Source organism: Camelus dromedarius, chromosome 27 (assembly GCF_036321535.1).
Source record: "Camelus dromedarius isolate mCamDro1 chromosome 27, mCamDro1.pat, whole genome shotgun sequence".
NCBI classification, from domain to species: Eukaryota; Metazoa; Chordata; class Mammalia; order Artiodactyla; family Camelidae; genus Camelus; species Camelus dromedarius.
In genome coordinates, this window is record NC_087462.1 from 3,271,236 (window position 1) to 3,295,364 (window position 24,129).

At 53.7% G+C, this 24,129-nt stretch overlaps 1 protein-coding gene across 4 annotated transcripts in view; it reads left to right on the top strand.

Annotated features, from left to right (window-relative positions):
* Positions 1–2,871: 2,871 nt before the first annotated feature.
* Positions 2,872–24,129, top strand: part of UHRF1 (ubiquitin like with PHD and ring finger domains 1) — a 30,336-nt gene continuing 9,078 nt past the window's right edge. The window contains exons 1-11 of one of the 4 annotated variants that reach the window (XM_031437014.2): positions 2,872–3,038; positions 4,343–4,509; positions 12,699–12,968; positions 13,513–13,673; positions 15,674–15,889; positions 20,295–20,395; positions 20,472–20,658; positions 21,288–21,411; positions 21,510–21,617; positions 21,905–22,009; positions 22,814–22,920. In XM_031437014.2, coding sequence (XP_031292874.1) covers positions 4,357–4,509; positions 12,699–12,968; positions 13,513–13,673; positions 15,674–15,889; positions 20,295–20,395; positions 20,472–20,658; positions 21,288–21,411; positions 21,510–21,617; positions 21,905–22,009; positions 22,814–22,920 — 1,532 coding nt within the window. In that variant the 5' untranslated portion in view covers positions 2,872–3,038; positions 4,343–4,356. Of the gene's footprint in view, positions 3,039–3,583; positions 3,689–3,927; positions 4,016–4,342; positions 4,510–12,698; positions 12,969–13,512; positions 13,674–15,673; positions 15,890–20,294; positions 20,396–20,471; positions 20,659–21,287; positions 21,412–21,509; positions 21,618–21,904; positions 22,010–22,813; positions 22,921–24,129 lie in introns of those variants that run through there. The other 3 variants (XM_031437015.2, XM_064479776.1, XM_064479777.1) reach the window with 3 other exon arrangements.

Here is a 24,129-nt window from a genome sequence, read left to right on the forward strand (position 1 = left end):
TGGGGGTGGGCAATAGCTTGGGAATTTTAAAATCCTCAAGGAGCCCAGAGGGGTTTTCTGCCCCATCAGCTGGCCCCCAATCATGGTGTGTACACCCCTCAGGGCTCATATATTGATGCCTGGTCTATGATTGTGAATACAGTCATTTTCACTTTAATGGTTCTCTATTGATACCAGGCTGTGTTAGAAGGAAAATGGTAGCTACAGCCAGGATGTGAAATCTGCTGTGTCCTCAAGCTGTTCAGAGCGCTGTGTGTCCCACCGAAACACAGACAGCATCGTGAAGCCCTATCTCCATGCCCCACTGACACGTGTCTTTATGCCTGTGTCTCCTCCATCAGATGGGAAATCCCTCTAGGGCAGGACTTTGTCTGCCAGATCTGGGGCCTGGTTCAGACAAGGGAGGCCTATCAATGTTTGTTGAATGACTTCATGACCTTCCAGTGTGAATCATTTTGCAAAAGGGAAATGGTTATTCCTGGTCCCCAATTTGCAAGTGGGCCAGTGCCTAGGTGGGAGGGACACTGAAGCAGAAGAGGCTCTACAAGTGACTGTTCTCTAGACGCTGGTTGTTTCTTGATTTATTTGCTGTGATGTCTTTTGTAGACACCGACATCTTGTCTTCCCAACTGGTTGGTAAGTTTCTTTTGGAGATGCTTGGCCTAGTCTCTTGTTCATGTTTGTTAATGAACCCAACCAACCCTTCTGACTCTCTCAGAATGACTAGAGCAGTGGGGCCCTGCATCACCACTGCTCCAGGTCTTTCCTGCAGGGGAAACCAGACACCTCTTTCTGTGTCACTTAACCTCAGAGATCCAAGGAGCCTGGGCTGTGCCCTGCACAAAATGTCCATGAAGAAAACATGGTGTATTTCCTCTTTGGGCCAGGTTGGGTTTTTGCAACCACAGGGATAAACATAATATGCTTTCAACAGAAATGAGCCCGGTTCCTGGGGTAGGTGTCGTCAGTTTGGAAGATCTCATCTGCCTCTCAAGCTTGGGTAGGCCTGCTTGATACCTGCTGACACCTGCAGTGTGGTCTCATCATGGCTGATGGTTGAGCATCTAGAAATGCATTCAGTCGTGTTGACGGAGTCTGGCAGGTGGAGAAATTTAACAGTAGCCTCTGGACTTCAGATTGGAGTGTGTTAGTTTCCTATGGCTGCTATAACAAATTACCACAAATTCCATGCCTTAAAACAACACAAATTAACTTTCTTACAGTTCTGGAGGTCAGAAGTCTGAAAGGGGTTTTTAGGGGCTAAAATCAAGGTTCTGGCAGGACTGAGCTCTAGGGGTCTAGGAGAGACTCCCTTGTCTTTCCCAGCCTCTAGAGGCTTCCCCGCATTCCTCGCCTCTTGGACTCATCACTGTAACCTTCCACTGTCACTTTTCCCCTCACTGGACCCTCCCACCTCTCTCTTTCACTTATTAGGACCCTTGTGATGACATCAGGCCAGCCCAGATAATCTAGGTTAATCTCCCCATTTTACGATCTTGAATTTAATCCCATCTGCAAAGTCTCTTTTGCCATGGAAGGTACTACATTCACAGGCTCCAGGGATGATGGTGTGGACATCTTTGGGGGACCATTCATCTGTCTACCAACCAGGGGAAATCAAAGCAGAAGCACCAGTGCCAAGATAGAAGAAACTCTACATGTTGTTAGAGAACCCTTGTAAAAACATAAATTGGAGCTCACCACTTTTCTGCTCACAGCCCTCCCATGCTACCCATGGCTCTCAAAAGAAAGACCAAAGTCCCCCGGGTGGCCTGCGAGGTCTTATACGACACCCCTCTGACCTCATCCGCTCCCGCCCTCCTCTTTGCCCCGTCTGTCTGGCTACACTGGCCTCCTTGCTGCTCTTCTTACATTTCTAAGCCTTTTCCGGCCTCTAAGTTTGCTCTTCCCTCCTCGACTCCTCTGTCCTTGGTTTCTCATCTCAGATCTCAGCTCAAATGTCATCTGCTCAGAGAGGCCCACCTCTCCAGCACAACTAGAATATCCTCTCACCCCACCCCCAACATGACTGCTGGTCACTCTCCACCTATTGTCCTGTCTTCATTGCACACGTGGTATCTGAAATGATTTGCTTTATTTATTCATTTCTTGCCTGTCTCCTGGGATAAGAATTTAACCTTCGGGAGACCACTAACAGGATCAGCCTTGCCCACTGTTGGGCTCTCAGTTCAGAGTACCTTGTCCAGTTACTTTGGAGATGACCAGCGAGGATCACTGTGTGCCCGCCAAGACTGGCCAGAAGGGAGCAGGCAGGGCAGGGGGGCAGGGCAGCCCTGCCGGCCTGGACAGCCAGAAGGCGGGAAAACGAGGCGGGAAAAACCAGCAAACAAGCCCTGCCGATGGGTAGGGTGGGGAGCTCTGGCGGGCTCTGACGCTAGGAAATGGGGCTTGGGCATCAGGCCTGTCATCGGGGTGCAGGCGGTCTCCTGGGGGGCCGCCCCAAATTCTCCTGCATAATTTAGACATTGATTCCTGCTTTCCTTGCCCTACCTGTCAATGAACGCCTGGTGAGAGGGGCTGATGGAATAGATTTAGGAGGTCAGGGGGTCTCTACCCTGGGAAGGGTCCTTGCCCCGGGGTGGGGGGTCCCTAGGGCTCCTGGAGGGCACGCTTAGTGGGGGGCCCAGGTCCCGCCACCGGCCCCGTTGCACGCTGGGCGCGCCCAACAGAGCGCGCAGGGCTGGGCGGGGCCGTGGCCCGCTGGGCGGAGTGTGTGTGGGGTGGACAGAGGCGGGGGCGCCCCCCACCCCCTTTCTCGCTTCCCGCCACTGAGGCGGCCAATCACCAGGCAGGCGCCCGCCCCCGGCGCGGCCTCCCGTGGCCCCGCAACTCCCAAACGCCGAGTTTTCGCGGGAAAAAAATCAGAGCAGCTGGCAGCGCGGCGGGCAGTGCTGGCCGTCCGGGCGCTCGGGATCACACGCACGTCCGCGCGGGGTCCCGACCACGCACGCGGCTACTTTGCTATTCCCAGAACGGCCGGCGCGCAGGCAGGCAAGTGGATCCGGACGGTTGGAGAGGTGAGCTGCCAGGCAGATCGGGGTGCCAGCCCTGGCTGGGGGTGTGTGTGTGTGTGGGAGAACCCGGCGCACCCGGCGTGTTAACTTTGCAAAACCTTCTGAAGAGGTCGGGTACGCTCGGTCAGCACGGGCGCACGCGTGCACTGCGCTAGGGCTGCCTTACACGCGGTCTCAGGCACTGCCTCTCGCCTGGCCGGCCCTTGGCGGTCGCCCCTGGCAGTCAGGGCTCAGGCAGGGGCGAGCGGAACATCCCCTGCGCCCAGCGGGGGTCGCCCTGGCTGGGTGGGGGAGGGCCTGGCCAGCCGCGGGGGAGGATGTCAGGCTCCGCGCCTGCGCGCGGGGCGCCCCGCGATTCAATTGTCGCGCCCGAGCCTGATTTCGCGCGCCCTTAGTTCCCCGGGCGCGTCTGGGCCAATAGGGAGCGAGCAGGGCGGGGCGGCCGGACGCGGCAGAACCAGTGAGTGAAGCGGCTCAAGTGAAAGGGGGCGGGACTTGGCGCGCGGGCCCCTCGGCCGGTCCCGGCGGTGGGGGTGGGCGTGGGCTCGCTGGCGTGGCCCGCGCGGGCGGGCGGGAGGACAAGAGGGGCTCCGGGGCGGTACGTGGGGGTCCGGGGAACGCAGGCCAGCGCGCGGGGCGGCCGTGGGGCCGAGGTGAGTAGCGCCGCGCGCTCGGGGGTGGCCGGGACGGGGCGGTCGGTTGCCATGGCCACCGCGGGGCCTACCGCGTCGCGCACGCGCGCGGGGGGGCGGCGGGGGGCAGCAGGCACCCGGGGTCGGGAGCTCCTGGGTCTTGGGTGGGGTCCTTACTCTTCAGTCACACTCAGTTGAGTTCCCTGGGACTTCTAAAGTTCCAACCTAAGCCGAACTTTTGGATTTCTCTGTTGCAACAGTATTAATTCAGGGAATGAATGAATGAATGAATGAACAAACTCGGCCCCTCATCGTTTGGCTGTGTCCCCCTTCCTCCTCTGGACGTTGGTATTTTGTTTTGTTTTCCTCTTCTCTGCAACGCAGGGTGGGCTGACTGAGTGGTCCCAGATGCCTTTTGCTCTCCCCTAATTGCCCCTCTCTACTCAATCCTCCACCCGTGTTAGTCATTAATGCATTAACTCCTCAATTCACTGGGCTAGGCCCTGGGCCTGCTTGGTCAGTGTATGGGGATTAGGGAGCCTGGAGGGCGTTCTGGGAGTTTCCTGGTACCCGCAGTCTGGACAATAGCAAGGATGACCTGAGTATGGCCCGGCCTGGTGGTGGTGGTGGTGACCGCAGAACTGACCTAGGGGTCCCGCTCTCTCCCCTTCTCAGCACCAGCAGGCACCATGTGGCTCAAGGTTCGCACCATGGACGGGAAGGAGGCCCATATTGTGAGCTCCCTGTCCAGGCTGACCAAGGTGGAAGAGCTGAGGAAGAAGATTGAGGAGCTTTTCAACGTGGAGCCAGGCCTGCAGAGGCTTTTCTACAGGGGCAAGCAGGTAAACCCGCCCTGCAGGCTGCCTGCCTGCCTGCCTGCCCGCCCAGCACCTTTGTTCTTGCCTCATCCAGGCACCGCACACACACTCTTCCCGCCTTGTCCGGTCCGCTTCTCTACAGAAACCTCCAATGCCTGAGCGAGGAACAAAGGCTCGACTGGTAGACTGACACACTGGGCAGGCAGCCGGCACCCGAATCGACTGCATTTGGGGGCTTTGAAACTCCCAGCACCCCCTCCTTTTTTTTTTTTTTGAAGCTCCCCTCAAAATAAGTTTCTAGATAAAAGAAGTTGGAGGTGGTTCTTGGAAGGCTGATGAATTTCGAGGAAGAGCCTAGAATGATTACTTAGACACTAAGATGGAAGGGACTGGCTTTTTCTTTGAAACACACAGCGATGGTTCACTGTCTGCACCTTCTTAGCTTCTGACCCCCACAGGGTTTTCTAGGTATTTGGATCAGCTCCTTCAGGGTCGGAGATGGCGCTTGCTAATCAGGAATTTCCGCCACTCTGGGCCTGCTCTCTGGCGGTGGCGGTGGGGCTGCCCCTGAACAGGGGATTGAGTTTTCTGCCAGCCCTGCCCCTCTCTCTCCTTTCTTTGAGATTCCCCCGCCCCCAGCCTCTGTAGCAATTTAAAACAGCCACCCTTGCTTTATTGGCTGCCCACTTGGGGGACGCTTTCTCCAGTGGCATCCCTGGGCGGTTTCCATTTCTGTTGGTGTCTTGTGGTGGGGGTGGGTTACGAGCGGGATTTCCCTCAGTGGGAGAAGATGTGCCCAGAAAGTGGGGGTCCTGTCCGCCGGAGCCGTCCTGGAGTTGGGCGCGCCGTGGGGACCTCTGTGTAGAGACTACACTAGATTAAAAGTGTTCAGTCGGGCTCTCTGCCCGACTTTGTTGTTGTCGCGTTTTGAACTGGGTACTGCCGCCATCTGGTGTCTAGGTTGAAAAATAAACGCTCCCCGCCTGGCCAGGATTTTTGGGGGCTGGGAGGATCCTGTGATGCCTACTGGAAATGAAACGTGATGATTAATTTCTTGGGCTCGTGGGGCCCTCGGAGACCTTTCGCTTGCTTCCTGCTAGAGATACGATGACTTGAATGTCTTAATAACCTAAGTTAGCGAACCCTGCCCGGGGAGGGGAGGCCGATCCGCGAACTCTGCAAGGCGCATGCATGTGGAGAGGTAGGGCCTGGAGTGGAGCGTCCCTAGGGTGCTGGTTTTCTCCCCGTCCTCCGACAGGGGCTCATTTTGGTGGCATCGAAACTGACTTTGATTCGCCCCTCAGGCTTTGTGTTGAGCAGAAGTTCTTTCCACAGAGTTTCCAAGAACCTCCCTTGTGCACTTGCTAAACCGTTCATGGTGTTGTTCAAAGGCAGAATGGATTGAGTCCTTTTAAGTTCGAGGGAGGGAATATTTTTGAGTGCCAGGCACCAGGCATTTTAATTTTTACATTAAAAACCATACAGGAAAGTTGAAGGAGCCCCGAGCACCTAAACACCTACCCCTGGCTTTTAGCACAGGCGTTTTACATCTGTGCTTTAGCACGCAGCTATAGCTCTGCCTGTCACTTCCGGAAGCCCGTTTATTTTGGGGGATGCATTTCAGAGTAAGTTGCAGGCACTGAGTCACGTCACGCCTAAACCCTTCAGCATGCCTGTCCTTAACTACGGTGTTGTATTTGTTTGTGGTTCTTGTTTTTTAGATAAAATTTGTACAGTGAGATACACGTCCTGAGTGGACATTTGGAGTTTTGACAAATGTCTACACACGTAACCAAACCCCTATCTCCCTCCATCGGTAAGGTCATACCTAATCCATACAGACATCTTTGAAACTTCTGGTAGTAACAGCAGCCCTCCCAGTGCGGGAGACATGGCCTCATGCCTTTAACAGTCAGGATGTCAGCAGTGGTGACAGCTCATAAGTCTGCCTTCTTGAGTGCAGCTTTTGAAGTTCTCAGAAGGTTCTGTGTTCCCACACAACCTCTAACTGCTGCTCCTTCCCTTCCCCGTGCTCACTCCCCACCCTGCCACTGGAGCTGTTTCTGTCTCCCTTGTCTTCCGGGTCAGGAAGCCAGGCCTCAGTGTGATGCAATTTCCCCAAGGTTGCACGACCAGGAAGTGGCCCAGCCTTGGGGAGGTGCGGACAGTGCCAGGAGGGCAGGGGACAAAGGCACCCACAGCAGCACCTCGAAGCAAGTCAGGTCTGCCAGCAGGCAGACCAGGCTCATCGTGATAGAAAGCAGTGCCATTTCCAGCGGGGCGCAGGAGGGCTGTTGTTTTTACGAATGTTCTAGCGTATTGGCAATCCTTTTTTTTTTCTTTTTAAAGAAACTTGGCATTGCAGTCCAAGGTCTGCGGTGAGGTCACCTGAGCCGATAAAGCAGAACAGAGTTGAGACTTTCTTCAGGATATGGGAGGGCTCCTCCGCCAGCTTGTTGAGGCTGAATAGGTTGGCGGTTATGTTGCTCGGTCGGCGGAAATGCAGGGAGCCGGATGGGGGAAGGGACTCCGGGCCGCAGGCCCAGCCTGGGCGAGGGTGGGAGGCATCTGGCGTCTTTTTTTTTTTTTGGCTGCCCATAAAAATAACAGTAGCTGTCATTTGTGGTGCCTTCAGTGCACTCAGGTAGACAGCTTGGATTTTACAAAATCTTGCCAGGTGTCTGGCCAGGGACGGTCTTGGTCTCTCTGCTTTCCCATCAGATGGGGCTAATTGTGGACCCAACACGTGCCCATGATGAGAATTCAGTGAGGTCATGGATGCAGTGGGGGGTGAGCCCTGAGTCTGGCTCACGGTGTATCATTCAGCGCAGGGCGTCCCCCAGCACAGCTGACATCCGGGCCAGATCATCCTCTGGGGCTGTCCTGGATGCAGGAGGATGGCGCTGTGGGATGGGGAGCAGTGTCCCCGGCCCCTCCCACTTAATGCCAGGAGCCTCCCCTTCCCCTAGCTTTAACAACCACAAAGACATGGCCAAGTGCTCCCAGTTGAGAGAACTAATTACTTAGTAGATAATTTATTTTAGGAAAACAGCAAGAGGCTGTGTTAAGGCCTGAAAGACGAGTTGGAATGGCCTTTCGAGGGTCATGTCATAGCGCCCCACCAGATGTCCCTGCTTGGTTGGCCTTTCCTGAGTGCTTGCCCCTGTTTTCCCAAAGGACAGGGTCAGGCAGCAAACAGCCCCCTCATTGAGACCGGTCTTTCAGGCTGTGTGAGGGGGGAGGTCCCTTCCCCCCCCCCACCGAGCTCCCAGCTGGAGGCACACCCTCTAGGTCAGGGATTAGCAAACCCTTTCTGTTAAGGACCCGGGGTCACCGTTTGCCAGCCTTGCAGTCTGTCCTGCGCGGTAAGGTAATGTCTAATCCATACAAGAGTCTTTGAAAGTCTGCCCCCGAAAGCTCCGGACAGAACAGAGCGCAGATGAGTAGGCGTGGTCCGATTCAAGCCCCAGTAAAACTGTATTTATAAGACAGGCGGTGAGAACTGTCCTGCAGGCTGGAGTGTGGCACTTACATCCGAGCTTCCTCCCAGGGTGGTGTGTCCAGGTTGTACTATCAGAGTGGGCTGCCCTGGGATATGTTGGACTGCGTCCCCAGGGCGCAGGCGCTCACTTTGTTGGGTCTCAGGACCCCTTTCTACCCTCCAAAGTGATAGGGGATCCCAAAGCCTCTGGGCATGGGGATCACACCTGTCACTTCTTGTCATATCAGAAACTGGAAGCTAGGGAGAGTTAGCAGTCTGTGGAAGCACGCTGGTTCCCTTGCAGCTTGTGAGCGCTGTGCTCCTGCGGGCCCCCGAAGCTGAAAGCGGCCAGTGACATACATCATGATGTCCCCACACCACAGCCTGGGGCTCCCAGGCCCCCACAGTGCTGCTCCAGGGCTTATTCTCTGCTGTGGCCCAGCGGGGTCAAAGGGCAGAGTTCACTTGTCAGGACCGATCAGTCCTCTGTCCTTGACCAGCTGGGGGGTAAAGAGAGGGGCCGAGCTTGTCCTTGAGGTGCTGCGCGCTCCGCCTGCCCCACCCCCAGCAGGAAGTGTGTCCCTCCCCCATGGCCAAGATCCTGCGTCACGCCTTTTCTATTCTCCTGTCTGTCCATCGATCTGGCCTGCACCCCAGGTTTCTGTGGAGGCCTGGGGCCTCGACGGGAAGGTGGGGGCTGGGGCTGCACCCTCAGGAAAGGAGGTAGCTCAGCGTCTCACTTCCTTTCTCTCCAAGCCCGGCTCTCGGGCCCTCCTCGACACCGCCTGCCCGTCCCCAGTGGGGGTGGAGGTCCTGCTATCTGATTTACGGCCCCTCCAAGCCGGAGAACCACCCCTTGCTGGCCCCAGCGGTGCTTATTTCCTGTGCTCCTGCCTCTGGGCAGCACTCTGAGAGCATCCCTGTCCCTGACGGTGTCCTGAGCGGGCAGAAGGTGGGCAGGAACTGTGGGCGGAGGAGCTCCAATTCCAGGCTTCCCGGAGCAACGAGCAGCTTTGTTGTTCTGTGGTCTGTGTTTCACTTCATGCGTGCGCGGGGCCCAGAGACCCGAATGTCCAGGAAGCACACCCGGATCAAAAGGCAGATGTGGTCTGAGTGCCGTGGGCAGTTTTGCCTTTATACTGGAGTCACTGGGCCCCAGCCATGTGTCTGTTTTACTACAGGCAATGGGAGGAGTTTTAACCGGAATTTTGGTTACATGGGATTTTTGCTGCAAGTTTAATTTTAACATGCGAACTGCCAACCTGAGGCATAGCTCGCCTGTTGTTCAGTTTGTATAGCTTTTATTAATGCCACTAAGCCTCAGTTGGAATTTTAGGAGGAAAGGACCCAGAATCAGCATGTTCCGTCCGTTCACCTGGGCCCTGTCCTCTACCTCCCGCCCCCCCCGCTTCCTGACCATGTAAGCACAGCTCTGGGCGAGCAGGGTTGGGGATAGCGCGCCGTTGTGCAAGCTTCTTCCTGCCAACCGCGAGGCCCTTCTGAAATGTTCCTGAAGTGGCCTTAGGAAGCAGCCAGACCAACTTGTGCATTCTGTCCTGGAGATGGAGCCCAGGGCCAGCCTGGCCCAGCCCAAGCCCCCTTCCCTGCCTGGTGCACCCCGCTTGCATTCCATCTGTGTCTTTGCACCTGGAGGGGAGCCTGTCAGCCCAGCTTCCTGACCCAGCACAGACTGCGTCGTGGGTGGAAAATACCAGAAGGGAGGAGCGGGGTGGTTGTGCAGCTGCTGCCTTCAGTGCTGGCCTGTCCTGACCCTTTCTTTCTCGCACCTGCACACCCCCAGCTGCCATTCTGGTGCCTCCTCCCTTAGCTCTGCTGCCCTGTCTCCCATTTCCCTCTGTCCCGGTGCTCTTTGTAAAGCAGAAGTCCGACTGCTTGCTCCCTCCTGACTGCGGCTCTCTCCCACTGCCTGTCCTCGCTCCAGTGGCTTGGTTTATTCCCATCTGAAGTCACCCTCACTTCCCTTGACGTGTGTGGGAGACACATCTACTTGCCTGCGTTTAGCTGTCGCGTGCAGCTGTGCAGCGTGCCTTTGTAGGAACAGGCCACAGGTTCTGCTTGCAGATAACGCAGCTGGGAGCCCACTGTGAGCGCCCGTGTAGCTGTCCCTCAGGTACACGGAGGGTCCCCGGCTTAGTGGTTCTCACTGGGGGCGGTTCAGCCCCCCTGGGGACACCGAGGATACCTGCAGTTGTCATGACCCGGGGTTGGGGGTGCTCCTGGCATCGAGTGAGTAGGGCCAGGGAGGATGCTCCACACCCTGCTGGCCATAGAGGTGCTGGGCACCAGGTGCCAGGGTCTTGGTCATCCTTTTTAATAACACTCGGCCTGCTCTCTGCTGGTTTCCTCGTCATAGGGATGCTGGGGACACTTGCCTTTCTCCTTTTTTTTTTTTTTTTGTTAAATGCTCTAAAAGATAAAGTTTATTAGGTTCACAGCAAAATGAGGAGGAAGGTGTAGAGATTTCCCGTACGCCCCCGCCCCCAGCCCCCACCCCCGCTGTTCACACCTGTCCCTGCCAGATAGTGCAGTTGGTACAACTGAGAAACTTACCTTGACATGTTGTCGTCACCCAGAACCCATGGGGTACACTTGGGCTCGCTTTTGGTGGTGTACGTCCTGTGGGACTGGACGGACGTCTGACGACGCGTCTCCACCATTACAGCGTCACACAGAATTGTGTCACTGCCCTAAAGTCCTCGGTGCTCTGCCTGCTCATCCCGCCCTCCCTCCCTCCACTTCCTGGCAGCCACTGGTCTGTTTACTGTCTCCGTAGTTTTGTCTTTTCCAGAACATCCTATAGTCAGAATCATACAGTGTGTAGCCTTTTTGTATCGGCTTCTTTTTTTAAAAAAATTCAGTATTGAGATAGAAAGCACATACCACACAATTTACCCATTTAAAGTGTGCAGTTCACTGGTTTTCGGTATTTTCTTGGAGATGTGCAACTGTCACCACCGTCAATTTGGGGACATTTTCATCACCTCCCAAGGAAACCCCACACCTTTTGTCTATCACTCCCCTCCTCCCCTCCCCCATCACAGGTCCACTTCCTGTCTCTGTGATGTGACTCTTCTAGGGACCATCTGTGAGTGGAATCAGACAGTATTTGTCCTTTTGTATCTGGTTCTCTCACTGAGCATCATGTCCTCAAGGTCTACCCATGTGGGAGCGAGTGTCAGTGCTTCTCTCCTTTTTGGGGATGAGTAACATCCCAGTGTGAGGAGGACCACGTGGGGCCGATCCACTCATCCATCAGTGGTCCCTGGGTTGTCCGTCCTTGGGCTGCTGGGCCTCATGCAGCTGTGACCACGGGTGTCACCTCCCCCTGCTGTCATGCCTGTCCTGGGGCCTCATGCAGCTGTGACCACGGGTGTCACCTCCCCCTGCTGTCATGCCTGTCCTGGGTCTGCCCCGTGTTGGAGGGCTGGTGCTGCCTCACTCCCTGGGCCCCTGTGGCACCTGGGCAGTGCTGGGCACATCGGAGGCTCACTGTCCAGGGTGGGTTTCGGAGGGGCCCTGCAGTTGCAAGCAAGTGTTGATGTGTTCAGATGTGCGTTTCAGGGGAGTGGGGTCCCCAGCCATCAGATGCCCAGGTTTGTGATGAATAAAGATGAACAAAACCCACTGCACCGAAAGGACCTCATCTGGAACTTCCCTCACTGAGACACCTGGTGCTGTTTGCATGTTAATGGTAATCAGACCTTTGAACCGACAGCTTTTGGTTAAAAGTTGGGACTGGAGGGAAAGTTGATCTTTTGTGTATCCTTTTGTTTAGGGGCTGCTTCTGAATCAGATCGTTCTGCCCCAGGGGACACTGGGCGAGGTCTGAGGATAGGGTTTGTTGTTACCACTAGGGGTGCTCCCAGCATGTGGAGGGTGGGGGCAGGGATGCTGCTCACCCCATCCCCGCAGTGTTCACGATGGCGCCCCCCCCCCCCCCCCCCCCAGTGACGAGTGATCCCCAGACATCCCAGTGCAGGGCAGAGCCTGCCTTAGGGGCATTTGGATGGTGCAGAATTTCAGGAGGGTCCTAGCTGGATGTTGGCAGAGTGCCCTGGGGCAGTTTCTAATAAAAGGTAACTCCCCAGTGCCTTTTGTGCCAAAGGGAATGTGGCTCAGAAGACAGACTCCTTCACAAGTCAGATGAGTCAGCCTGGGCACAGATTGTAGAGCCCTGCCAGCTCCCGGGTCCTTGCCTGGGTGGAATTAGGATAAAGAAGTTAATGGAGAGGGGTGGAGTTCTGGATCGGAGGAGCTGCCTGAGGATGAGGTGCGAGCTGGAGCCTTACAAGGAACCCGAGGCAGGTGAGGGTGCACGCGTCCTTCCGTTCATGCGGGCCAGGGCTTCTCCTCCTGGCACTTAGGACATCAGGCTGGGTCACTCTCTGTGGGGGCCATCCCTAGCACCCCTACCCTGTCTTGACAAAAAAAAAAAGAAAAAGGAGAACCACTGAGGCACGTTTACTGTGACAAAAGTGTCAAAATACATAAAGTATTAAAATGTCCCCGGATGTGGTGTGTGACAGCAGGAGTCCTCACTGAGAAGGCCTCGGGACCCTGAGGAAAGGGTGACTGGGCACCCCCAGGAGTGGGCGGGTCTGTTCCAGGCCAGCCTCCACGAGGGCAGATTCGCTCCTTTGCCCCTGGCCTGTGCCCTGCATTTGGCAGGTGTGTGCCCTGTGTCTGGTGACCTTGTCCCGTGTCCCTACAGATGGAGGACGGCCACACTCTGTTTGACTATGACGTTCGCATCAATGACACCATCCAGCTCCTGGTCCGGCAGAGCCTGGTGCTGCCCCCTGGCAGCTGCAGCAGCAGCAGCAGCAAGGAGCGGGATTCGGAGCTCTCGGACACGGACTCCGGCTGCTGCCTGGGCCAGGGCGAGTCCGACAAGTCCTCCAACAGCGGCGAGGCCGCCAACGAGGCAGAAGGGAAGGCGGATGAAGACGTGTGGGACGAGACGGAGCTGGGCCTGTACAAGGTGGGGCTCTGCCGGCCGCTGTCTGCGCCCGCTGGCCCTGTGGCTGGGCACCCCTCCCCCCCCCCCCGCTGTGACTGTCTCCGAGGGGTTCCTTGGCTGCAGCATAAGCACTCAGCGATTCCGTCCTGACCCCTCTGAAGCAGGATCCTCTGTCTGGGCCTGCAGGCATCTTCACAGGGGCGATCAGAGTTCTGATCTGCTGCCAGCCTCCCTCTAAGATCATGAAATGTCCCAGAAAGATCTGGATTCCCCTCTCCTCTGGAAAAATGGGCAGTTCTGGCCTCCCTGGGCCACGTGGCAGGGGAGGTTCTGCCCCCAGGGAACATCTAGTTCTCATGACTTGGCGGTGGGGGGGGCGCCTGACATCGAGGGGATGGGGACCAGGGATGCTGCTCAAACCCCACAGTGCCCTGGATGGCCCTGGTGTTCTCAGTGCCGCGGCAGAAGCATCCCAGCCCCGAAGCATCCGGGCCCAGGAGCCAAGGCGGGCTCTCGGCGGTCCTGCTCCTTCCCTGGGCCGAGTGAGAGCTTGCTTTCCCTGCAGGTCGGCGAGTATGTGGATGCACGGGACACAAACTCAGGCGCGTGGTTCGAGGCCCAGGTGGTCAGGGTGACGAGGAAGGTGCCGTCCGAGGACGAACCCTGCAGCTCCACCTCCAGCTTGCTGCCCAAGGACGACGTTGTCTATCACGTGAAATATGACGAGTGAGTCTCACTGGGGTGGGCGGGCCTGGGGACTGGTCTCTGTAGACGCAGGGACTGGAGTTTGGAACTGCCTTGGGGGTGACGACCAGGATTCGAGGTCCCACCCTCCTGGTCCCAACCCACACGGAGGCTAGTCCCCTGGGGGCCTCCTGGGAGAACTCTGCCCTGGTCGTCCAGTCGGGATTGCAGGCCCCCCGTTTCCTATCCTATCTTAATCACAGCACCCTGTGAAAGCATCTCATGTGTGCCCTCTCTCCCTCCCTGGATACACTCACTGCCAGGAGTTCCTGTCTGAACACGGAGGGTGTCTTAGCAGGACCCACAACAACATACCACGGGCTGGGTGGCTTCAGCATTAGACATTTATTTTCTCACAATTCTGGAGGCTGGAAGTCCAAGATCAAGGTGCCAGCAGGGTTAGCTTCTGGTGAGGTCTCTCTTCCTGGCTTGTCAACGGCTGTCTTCTCACCCTGTCCTTACGTAGCCTTTCCTCTGTGCACAGAGAGAGGGAGAGAGAGCGCTCTGGTGTCTCTTCCTCCTCTGATAAGAACACCGACTCCATCAGAGTAGGGCCTGCCTTTATGACCTCATTTAATCTTAATTACCCCCTAAAGGCCCCATCTCCAAGTAGTCACATTGGGTGTTGAGGCTTCAGTCTTTGAATTTAGGGGGATACAGTTCAGTCCATAACAGGGCTAGCACACCTGCCCACAGGGAGCTCAGTTCCCTGGAGCACTGGGGCTTCATCTGGTTCTCTGCTGGGTCCCTACTGCCTCCACCGGCTTCTGGCACATCCTGAACTTAGCTCTGTAAAAGTCACTGGAGTCGTTGGATGAGTGAATCACAGTAGGTGCCAGATTCCCATTCTCCTGGGTCAAGGGTTGCAGACTCTGGCCCTCTGGCCATATCTAGCCCCAGCCTCTTTTTGTAAATAAAGCTTTATTTACACACAACACATCAACACCCATTCTCCTACATCTGTCTGACTGCTGTCCGTGGTAGTAGCAGAGTTTAAGGACTCAAAACAGACCTTCCAGCTCACAAAGCTGACAATAAGAAAAATATCGACTATCTGATCCTTTACAGGAAAAGTTTGGCAACCCTTGTTCTTGGTGGTTTATTAGCAAAAATAATGAGCCCTGGGGGATATAGCTGGTCACGTTAGACTTGGGGTTGGCCCCCTCACAGTGGAGCCTTAGCTTTGTTCCTGATAGAGTGTTTCCTTTAGCCCAGTTATTTTATGCTTTTTTTGAGGCTGCTTATCCAGAATGTTGAGTTTCTATTGTATCCTAGCAGCTGGTGGGTGTATTTACATGAATGGGATGCTGTATATCCCTCTACCCAAGTCACTTGTAACACGTGTGTGTGGAAAGAGTGAAGTTTTTCCCTCCCCAAGTTTCCTTCTGTCTCAGTCACCTAGGGCCGCTGTAACAAAACCCCACAGACTGGGTTCCTTGAGCAGTTTATTCTCACGGTTCTGGAGGCCAGACGTCCAAAACCAAGGTGGCGGCAGGGCTGTGACCTTTCTGAAACCTGGAGGGGAGAGTCCTCCTGTCTCCTCCAGCTTGCGCTGGGGCTGGACTGGGGCCGGCAGTCCTTGGCTTGTGGCCACAGCACTCCAGCCTCTGCCTCCGCCCTGTCATTCTCCTCCATCTGCATCTCATCCCTTATAAGGACACCAGTCACTGGATTTAGGGCCTCCCCACTCTAGTTTGACCTCATGGTAACTCACTGCATCTGAAAGAACCCTATTTCCAAATAAGCTCCCACCTCCAGGTACCAGGGCTTAGGACTCCGCCATATCTTTTTTAGAGGATACACTTCAACCCATAGCACCGTCTGTAATTGGAACATGTCTCTATACCTGTGTTTTCGACACCAGCACATGAGATCACTGGGGAGGGCTGCTGTGATGGGGCCCTCCCTGCCCAGCTTTTATCTCCGGTTGAGGGCGGGAGGCCAGCCGGCACCCGGATCTGAGTGCAGGGCTTTCCCTCCAGCTACCCGGAGGACGGCGTGGTCCAGATGAGCTCGCGGGACGTCCGGGCTCGCGCCCGACACATCCTCAAGTGGCAGGAGCTGGAGGTGGGCCAGGTGGTGATGCTCAACTACAACCCCGACAACCCCAAGGACCGCGGCTTCTGGTACGACGCGGAGATCCTGCGCAAGCGCGAGACGCGGACGGTGCGGGAGCTGCACGCCAACGTCAGGATGGGGTGAGCCGGCCTCGCGCGCTCCCCGCGCCCTGCTGGGCGCCGCTCCGCGCTCCCCCACCCCCGGAGCCGGCTCTGCCCCCGGGCGGAGATCCCAGGCCGCCTCCTTCTCTTTTCTTTGTTGTTTTGAATTTGGCCAGCAGGTGAGAAGTCCAGACGCGGCAAAATCTAGGAAGTACCAGAGGCCACACAGTTAATATTCTCCCTTCTCCTCTGTCCCCCGGCCCCCCGGCCCTCCTTCCCGGGGAAGTCGCTGCTCCCCGGCCTGCACACGCCCCACGTGGCGGTGCGCTCGGCTTCGGTGAAGGCGGGCGGCGGTGGCCCCGCCTGTTTGATGGGTAAAGTTTTATTGGCGCAGAGCCACGCCCATCTCTTTACTGATTCTCAGTGGTGGCCTCGTGTTAGGAGGGCACCAGAGGCGAGCTGGGGGGCTGGGAGAGGGACCGTGTGGCCCAGGAAACTGGAAATACTTACTGTCTGGCCCCTTGGAGAAGATGTTTGCCAAGCCCTGTTCTACCTTGTGTCTGCGTATGTGCTTGTAGGTAGAAAACTTACCATCTTAATCATTTCTAAGTGCACAGCTCAGGGGCATTAAGCACATTCACATTGTTGTGCCACCCTCCCCACCATCATCTCCAGAACTTTCTCATCTTCCCAAACTGCAACTCTTTCCCCATGAAACACTCACTCCCCAGCCCCTCCCCCACCGTCTTCTTCCTGTGTCTATGGATTTGAAAACCCTAGGGACCTCCTGAGTGGGGTCACGGGAGATTTGTCCTTTTGTGTCTGGCTTCTTTCACTCAGCGTCATGTCTTCAAGGTCCATCCATGTTGCAGGACGAACCTGTTTTTGTGGCTGAGTGATACTCATGTGTGTATTGTGTATGGAAACGGATATCTGGCAGGTGCAGAGGCCCTGGGGCAGGACCATTCTTGGCGCATTTGTGGCCTAGGGAGGAGGCCAGTGGGGGAGGAGGCTCAAGACTGGAAGCCTCCCCCTGGCTGGGCGTTTAGGGCGGAAGTGGTGCGTATTCTCCGTGACTGGCAGCCACCAGAGCCTGTGGGCACGGGAGCCCTTCACCTATGATTTGGAATCATCACCCTGGCAGCTGAGCAGGGAATCGACTGCAGGGGGCAGTGTGGCAGCAGGGAGACAGGAGGAGGGTGATGTGGGCATTGAAGGGTGAGATCTGGGGCCTCGGGCCAAGGTGCTGTGATGTAATTGTTGAAAAATAATTTGCTTTTTTTCCCTTGCTTTTCTATATTGCTTTCTTGTTTTCTGTGTCATTGGCTTCTGCTCTCATCTTTACAGTTTCCTCCCTTTTCATTTCCTTGGGTTGATTTTGCTCTTTTCCTAGTTTTTTTAAGGTAGCAACTTAGACTCTTGATCTGAGACCTTTCCTCTTTTTTAACAGGAGCATTTAGTGCTGTAAATTTCCCTCTCAGCACTACCTTCACTGCTTTCCACGTATTTTGCTGTGTTATATTTTTCTCTTTATTCAGTTCTCTCAATTTTTAAAATTTTTTTTGAGGGTTCGTCTTTGGCTCTTGGCTTCCTGAGAAAGGCGTTTAACTCCCAAGTGTTTCCTGAGGTTTGCATTGTCTTTCTGCTGTTGATTTCCAGTTTGACTTCGTTGTGGTCAAAGAACATACTCTGTATGATTACAGTCCTTGTCAAGGTTTGTTTTATTGGCCCTGAATGGGGTCTGTCTTGGTGAATATTTCACAGTTGGTTGGAAAAAAAAAAAAGTATTCTATTGTTGAGTGGATTGTTCTGTTTATATCATTTAGACCGTGTTGGTTGATTGTGTTGTTCACATCTTCTAATTCGTGCTGATGTTCTGTCTAGTACTTCTGTCAGTTGCTGAGGGGGTGTTGCAGTACCCAGCTGTAACTGTGGGTTTATCTGTTTCTCCTTTCAGCCTCCTAATTGTGAGGGTCTGTTGTTTGGTGCATACACACTTAGGATGGTTGTCTCCTGGTCCTGACATAATGTCCCTCTTCGTCTCCAGTAAATTTCTTTTTTTTTTTTTTTTTTGTCTCCAGTAAATTTCTTTGCTGTGAAGTCTACTTTGTCTGAGACACGTGTGTGTATTGACATACCTGCTTTTACCTGCTTTTTAAAATTTTTTTAAGACCTATTTTATCACCTAGATTCTATTTTTATTTCCTGGGAATCGTTTGTTTTTTGAGGGGAGGTAATTAGGTTTATTTATTTATTTATTTATTTTGATGGAGGGCCTGGGAATTGAACCCAGGACCTGGTGCATGCTAGGCATGTGCCCTACCACTGAGCTGTACCCTCCCCATTGCTTTTTTTTTTTTTTGAAAAAAGTAAATGTTTACACAGTGTGTATCTTTTTTTATCCTTTTACTTTAAATCTCTATGGTTGAATTTGGAATTCTTGTAAACAGGATATCAATGAGTCATTTTTAAAAAATCCACTCTGCCAGTCTGCCTTTTAACTGGCATACATTATTGCTACTTGAACAACTTGGGAATTAGAGGCACCGACGCCCTACACAGTCAAGAATCTGAGTGTAACTTAGAGTTAGCCCTCCATGTCTGAGGGTCTCTGTATCTGTGTGTCCCCGTCCGAGGATGCAGCCAACTGGGGATTGTGTGGTCCTTGAGTATTTCCTAATGAAAAACATCAGCCTATAGGTGGACTCATGCAGCTCAACTTCATGTTGTTCCAGGGACAAGCGTATTCAGAGCCCTCCCATTGAAGGCGGTGACTGGTGTGTTAGGACGTGAGCCTGCCTCCTTGTGACCTGCTTTCTGTTCGTTTCCTCTCTTCCTTCTTCCTTTTCCTCTTTCTGTCCTCCTTGTGGGTTGTGTAGACATTTTTTAGGATTCTATCTTGATTTATTCAGTCTTTTGGGGTGTGCTGCTGTCTAGTTTTCTTAGCGGTTTCTCTGGATTTTATCATGGAGACCTACTACAGACTGCTGTCTCTTTTACCACTTAGACTGACGTGTGGGCCTCTCCCTGCCATTTACATCCCTTTACACTCTCTTACTGTCTTCAGTATCAGATGATGTCGTGATTTTTATTTCAGTCATTGTATATGATTTAGAAAACGCTTAAGGAGCATAATCTATTGTATGTACCCATATTTCTGCTCGCTTTGTTTTTCTTCCTTTTGCTCCCAAGATTCCTACCTTTATAATTTCCTATCTCTTTGAAGAACTCCCTTCCTTATTCTTTAAAGGTGTGTCTGCTAGCAAAGAATTCTTTTAATTTTCCTTTAACTGAGACTGCGACCATCTCTCCTGCCTCCCCACCCCGTCTGTTGAAATAACTCCCAAGCGTGGAATTGTTGTATCTGTTAATATTTTAGACTGTATTTCTTATTTTTAAAATGACTCTTTTAAAAGAAACATAGTTTGCCCTTATTACAGTATAAAAATTAACTGTAATGCCTTAATTTGTATCTAGTTATTGTTCAGTGTTCCAATTATCTCTCTTTTTTTAACCATTTGTTTAAGATCTAAGCAGTGCCTGCAGATCTCAGGTTGATAGGTCTCTAACAAACCCCTTTTATCTTTAGGTTTCCTGTCCTTTGCTTTCTTCCCCCCCTTTCCTTGTTGGAGAAGCCTGGTCACTTGTCCCATAGAATCTCCAGTCTGAGCTTTGCCACCTGCATCCTCGTGGTGTCATTTCCTCTCTTCCCCTGTCCGCATGTTTCCCGTGAACTGGCGGGCGGGGCTGGACCTGTGCCGTTTAGTCCCGTAGCCATGAGCCACACGTGCTGTGGAGAGCTTGAAATGTGGCCAGGACACATTCAGATGTCCCGTGAGTGTCAAACACACACTGGATTTCAAAGATTTAGTGCCAAAAAAGAATGTAAAATAGCTTGTTAATAATTCTTTAGTGTACATTGCATGTCGAAATGGTATTTTGTATACGTTGGGTTACATAAAACATTCGAATTGATTACATCTGCTTTTACTTTTTGAACGTGGTTCTTAGAAAATGTAAAATTATACACGACTCGAATGTGATTTCTCTAGGGTGTTGCTGCTGTAGGTGGCAGGTTGATCTGATGAGATAGTAGGATGATCTGATGGAGGTGGTGGGTTGGTCCCTGGGGTCATTTTAACTTGAAGGAGTTTTTCTATTTTGATCAGACTTTACCTTTATGGTTTTTGCCTGCTAGCAGGTTAGAAATTATTCTCTGAAATGCATCTGGTGATGAAACCCTGGTTTTAGTTCCTGGTTTAGTAGGACTTGAACTTGCCCAGGGAGTAGCCCAGCGAGCGCATAGGCCCTGCAGGGCTCCCCTCGGGCATGATTGGAGCGGGAGTGTTCTATGCTCCGAGTGTGTGTTGAGGCAGGTGGCAGCGCCTTCTCGGCGCCTTGGTGGGTGGCCTGCTTGGAGGTCTTAATGGCTCATCCTCCACAGGGATCACTCTATCGATGACTGTCGGATCGCCTTTGTGGACGAAATTTTCAAGATTGAGCGCCCAGGCGAGGGGAGCCCCGTGGTGGAAAACCCGATGAGAAGTGAGTTCCTGCCCCTCGGTGTCGGGCGGCGCGGGGGGCCCTGCCTGAGCTGACCCCAGCCTCCCCACCCGCACAGGGAAGAGCGGGCCCTCCTGCAAGCACTGCAAGGACGACGAGAAGAAGCCGTGCCGCATGTGCGCCTGCCACCTGTGCGGGGGCAAGCAGGACCCCGACAAGCAGCTCCTGTGCGATGAGTGCGACATGGCCTTCCACACGTACTGCCTGTGCCCGCCCCTGTCCAGCGTCCCCAGCGAGGAGGAGTGGTGAGCGGGGCCTGGGGACGGGGCTCACGGGTCTGCCACCTGGTGGCCCTGCGACCATGGGGAGTGGGGAGGGAACTGTCCCAAGTGGCTCCCGTGGCCTGGGCCCCAGGGTGACCCCAGGGAAGGAGGCTCCATGGGCAGGAGCTGGCCTCTGGGCCACCATGCCATCTGTGCTCGTCCTGGTGACTGCCACCAGGGGGCAGGAAGGATTGTGATGCACTCAGCTCTGGTCTAAGGACCCTCACCTGCTAACGGAGGTGGCTGCTGTTTGCACTGCCCCCGGCCTTGTGGACATGGGGAAACTGAGTCACTGGCAGCGAGGAGGTGCCGTCGACCTTCCCATGTGTCTGTCCCATCTGGGCTGGGCCTCCACTCCCCATTGGGAAGCTCTTCAGTTCCCCAGAGAGGGGTCAGGGTCTGCCGTCCACCTCGGCCACTGCTCGCCAGACCCGGCTACTGAGCACATCAGATGTGGCACATGTGACCGAGGAACTGGGTTTCTTATCTGATGTCAACCCCAGCTGGGTTGTGCAGGACCCCAGGGAGCCGGAAGGAGCTGGCTGTGTCTGCAGCATGAGGCCGGCAGGAGCGCATGGCCAAGGCCGGAGGTGATGTCCCTGTTGTCACAGGTACTGCCCCGAGTGCCGGATCGACTCCAGTGAGGTTGTGCAGGCAGGGGAGAAGCTGAAGGAGAGTAAGAAGAAGGCAAAGATGGCGTCGGCCACATCGTCCTCGCAGCGGGACTGGGGCAAGGTGAAGGGTCCCGGGCCCTGAGCCCCTGCCGCCCTCCCCGCCCTCCCTGCTCTCCTCCAGGCGCTCACGCGGCCCTCCCCTCTGTTTTGGAATGGCAGGGCATGGCGTGCGTGGGCCGCACTAAGGAGTGCACCATTGTGCCGTCCAACCACTACGGACCCATCCCAGGCATCCCCGTGGGCACCATGTGGAGGTTCAGAGTCCAGGTACCTGAGACATCTGGACCCTGGGGCTCGGCTGATGGGAGTTGCCTTTCCAGAAGCCCCTCCACTGGAAGGGCCACCCTGAGGGCAGGAGGCAGGGGTGGAACTCAAGCCAGGCCCTGCCATGGTGCGGCTCGGACTTGGGCTGTCGGGGTACAGGTTCTCGTGACAGGCCGGATGCATCTGGTGGGAAGTCAGCACTGGCTCCGAAGGCAGGAATAAGGAGGGCTCGGGCTCTTCCGTTGCGGCCGGTCCAGGAGGTACCATGTGTTTCTCGGTGGCTTTCGCAGGTCAGTGAGTCGGGGGTCCATCGACCTCACGTGGCAGGCATCCACGGCCGGAGCAACGACGGGGCGTACTCTCTGGTCCTGGCTGGGGGCTATGAGGATGACGTGGTGAGTGTGGGGAGGTGGTTTCGTTTTTGTTTAATTGTGGCAGACAACACTTAACATAAAGCTTACCATCTTAACTATTCCAAGTGCACAGCTCAGTGGCATCAAGGACGTTCACGTGGTCGTGCAACCATCCCCACCGTCCATTCTCAGAGCTCTTCCATCTTTCAAACTGAAACTGTGTCCCCGTTAAATACTGACGCCTCATCCCCCACCCCCCATCCTACTTTGTGTCTCTGGATTTGATGTATAAGTGAAATCATATATTTGTCTTTTTCTGTCTGTCTGATTTATTTCGCTCAGTGTCATGTTCTCATGTTGTAGGGAGTGTCAGAACTCCTTCCCTTTGAAAACTGAATCATAGCCAGTGTATGGACGGGACCACATTTTGTTTTCCCATTCATCCCTTAGCGGATACTTCCATTGTTTTGGCATTCTAGCTACTGTGCATAATGCTGCTGTGAACATGGTTATAAAAAACAAACTAACAAACAAACAAAACCTCTTTGAACCCCTGTTTTCAGTTCTTTTTTGGTATAAACCCAGGAGTGGGATTGTTGGATTATGATGTGATTCTGTTTTTAACTTTTTGAGGAACCTCCACACCGTTTTCCACCACGGCTGCACCATTTCACATTCCCACTGGCCATGCACAGGGTTCCAGGTTCTCCATATTCTCCGCATCGCTTGTTATTTTCTGTTTCTTTGACAGTTGATGTCCTGATGGGGGTGTGTGTATGTGTGTTTTCACTGGCGTGTGTCCTCTCCCTTGTGGAGGGTTCAGCCTGCCCTTTGTGTCTGTTTCAGGACCACGGGAATTCGTTCACGTACACAGGCAGCGGTGGACGAGATCTTTCCGGCAACAAGAGGACTGCAGAACAGTCTTGTGATCAAAAACTCACCAACACCAACAGGTTTGCAGAATCTGGTGTTCTAATTTCCTCAGTGTCACACGTCTGCCTTATCCTCCAGCACCTACTCAGGGGAAGGGATCGGTCCCATTGCAGGGGTGTCATCTGCAGGAAGTTAGAGTCCCATGAAGAGTGTGGTGGGACGTAGGGGTGATGGACATCAGCTCTTTCCTGCTCTGTCCACTAAACACTCATGAGTCAGGTGCATTAAAGCAAACTTCCCCCTAAAAGGCCAGATAATAAATATTTTTGGCTTTGCAGGCGGCATGGTCTCTGTTGCAGCCCCTCAGCTCTGCCGTTCTAGCACAAAGCACCTGCAGAGCACATGTGAGAGAGTGTGCACGACACTGTTGGCAATAAAACTTTATTTGCAAAACCAAGAGGTGGGCAGGCATTTGCTGAGCACTGATTACAGAATGGGATAAAGCAGAAAAAGTATAAAGCCCAAAGGAAAAGACAGATCTGATGAGCTAAATATTATAAATTACAGCATTAAAACCCCTAAGTAAAGTGGGAAAAAAAGGGCAAATAACTATCTTGGGGAAAAGTCTGCCACTAACATGACACCTGATGGTTATGTCCTTATATGTAAAAAGCTGGTGCAAATCAATAAGAAAAACTAATAGGACAACAGCAAAGTATGTGCATATCATACAGCAAAGAAAAGCAAAGCTCCAAAGACCATGAAACTGTTCTATTTTAGTGATCAAAGAAATACACATGGAAGCAACGATGAGATACTATTTATTTACCATGCGATGTTGGCCCCAGATGCTAAAATGTTGAGAAATGCCAAGGCGTAGACTAGCGTTCCACTATTGGTAGAAACACAAATTAATACCATCTTTCTAGAAAGCTCTTTGCCTGTGTGTATGAAGAGCCTTGGGAGTGTTCTTACTCACGACCCTGTAACTCTCCTTTGCAAGTGTGTTTATGAGACTCGGGGAGATGTTATGTGTGGGGATAGTCATCATGCCGTTATCCAAAACAGCCAAATATCAATAACTAACTATCTGTTTTAAAAATGATGGAAGGGTTTGTTTTTGTACTTTTGTCTAGTGGAATATTTAAATTTCAGTGGCTATTAAAAAAAAAATCCCATTTTTGGAGATCTAATGGTGTGAGGAACTGCTTGGAAGCTAACATCATGTTCTAAAATCTGGACATGAGACTCTTAAGAAATCTGGTTTTTAACAAGCGCTGTCCGCGCAG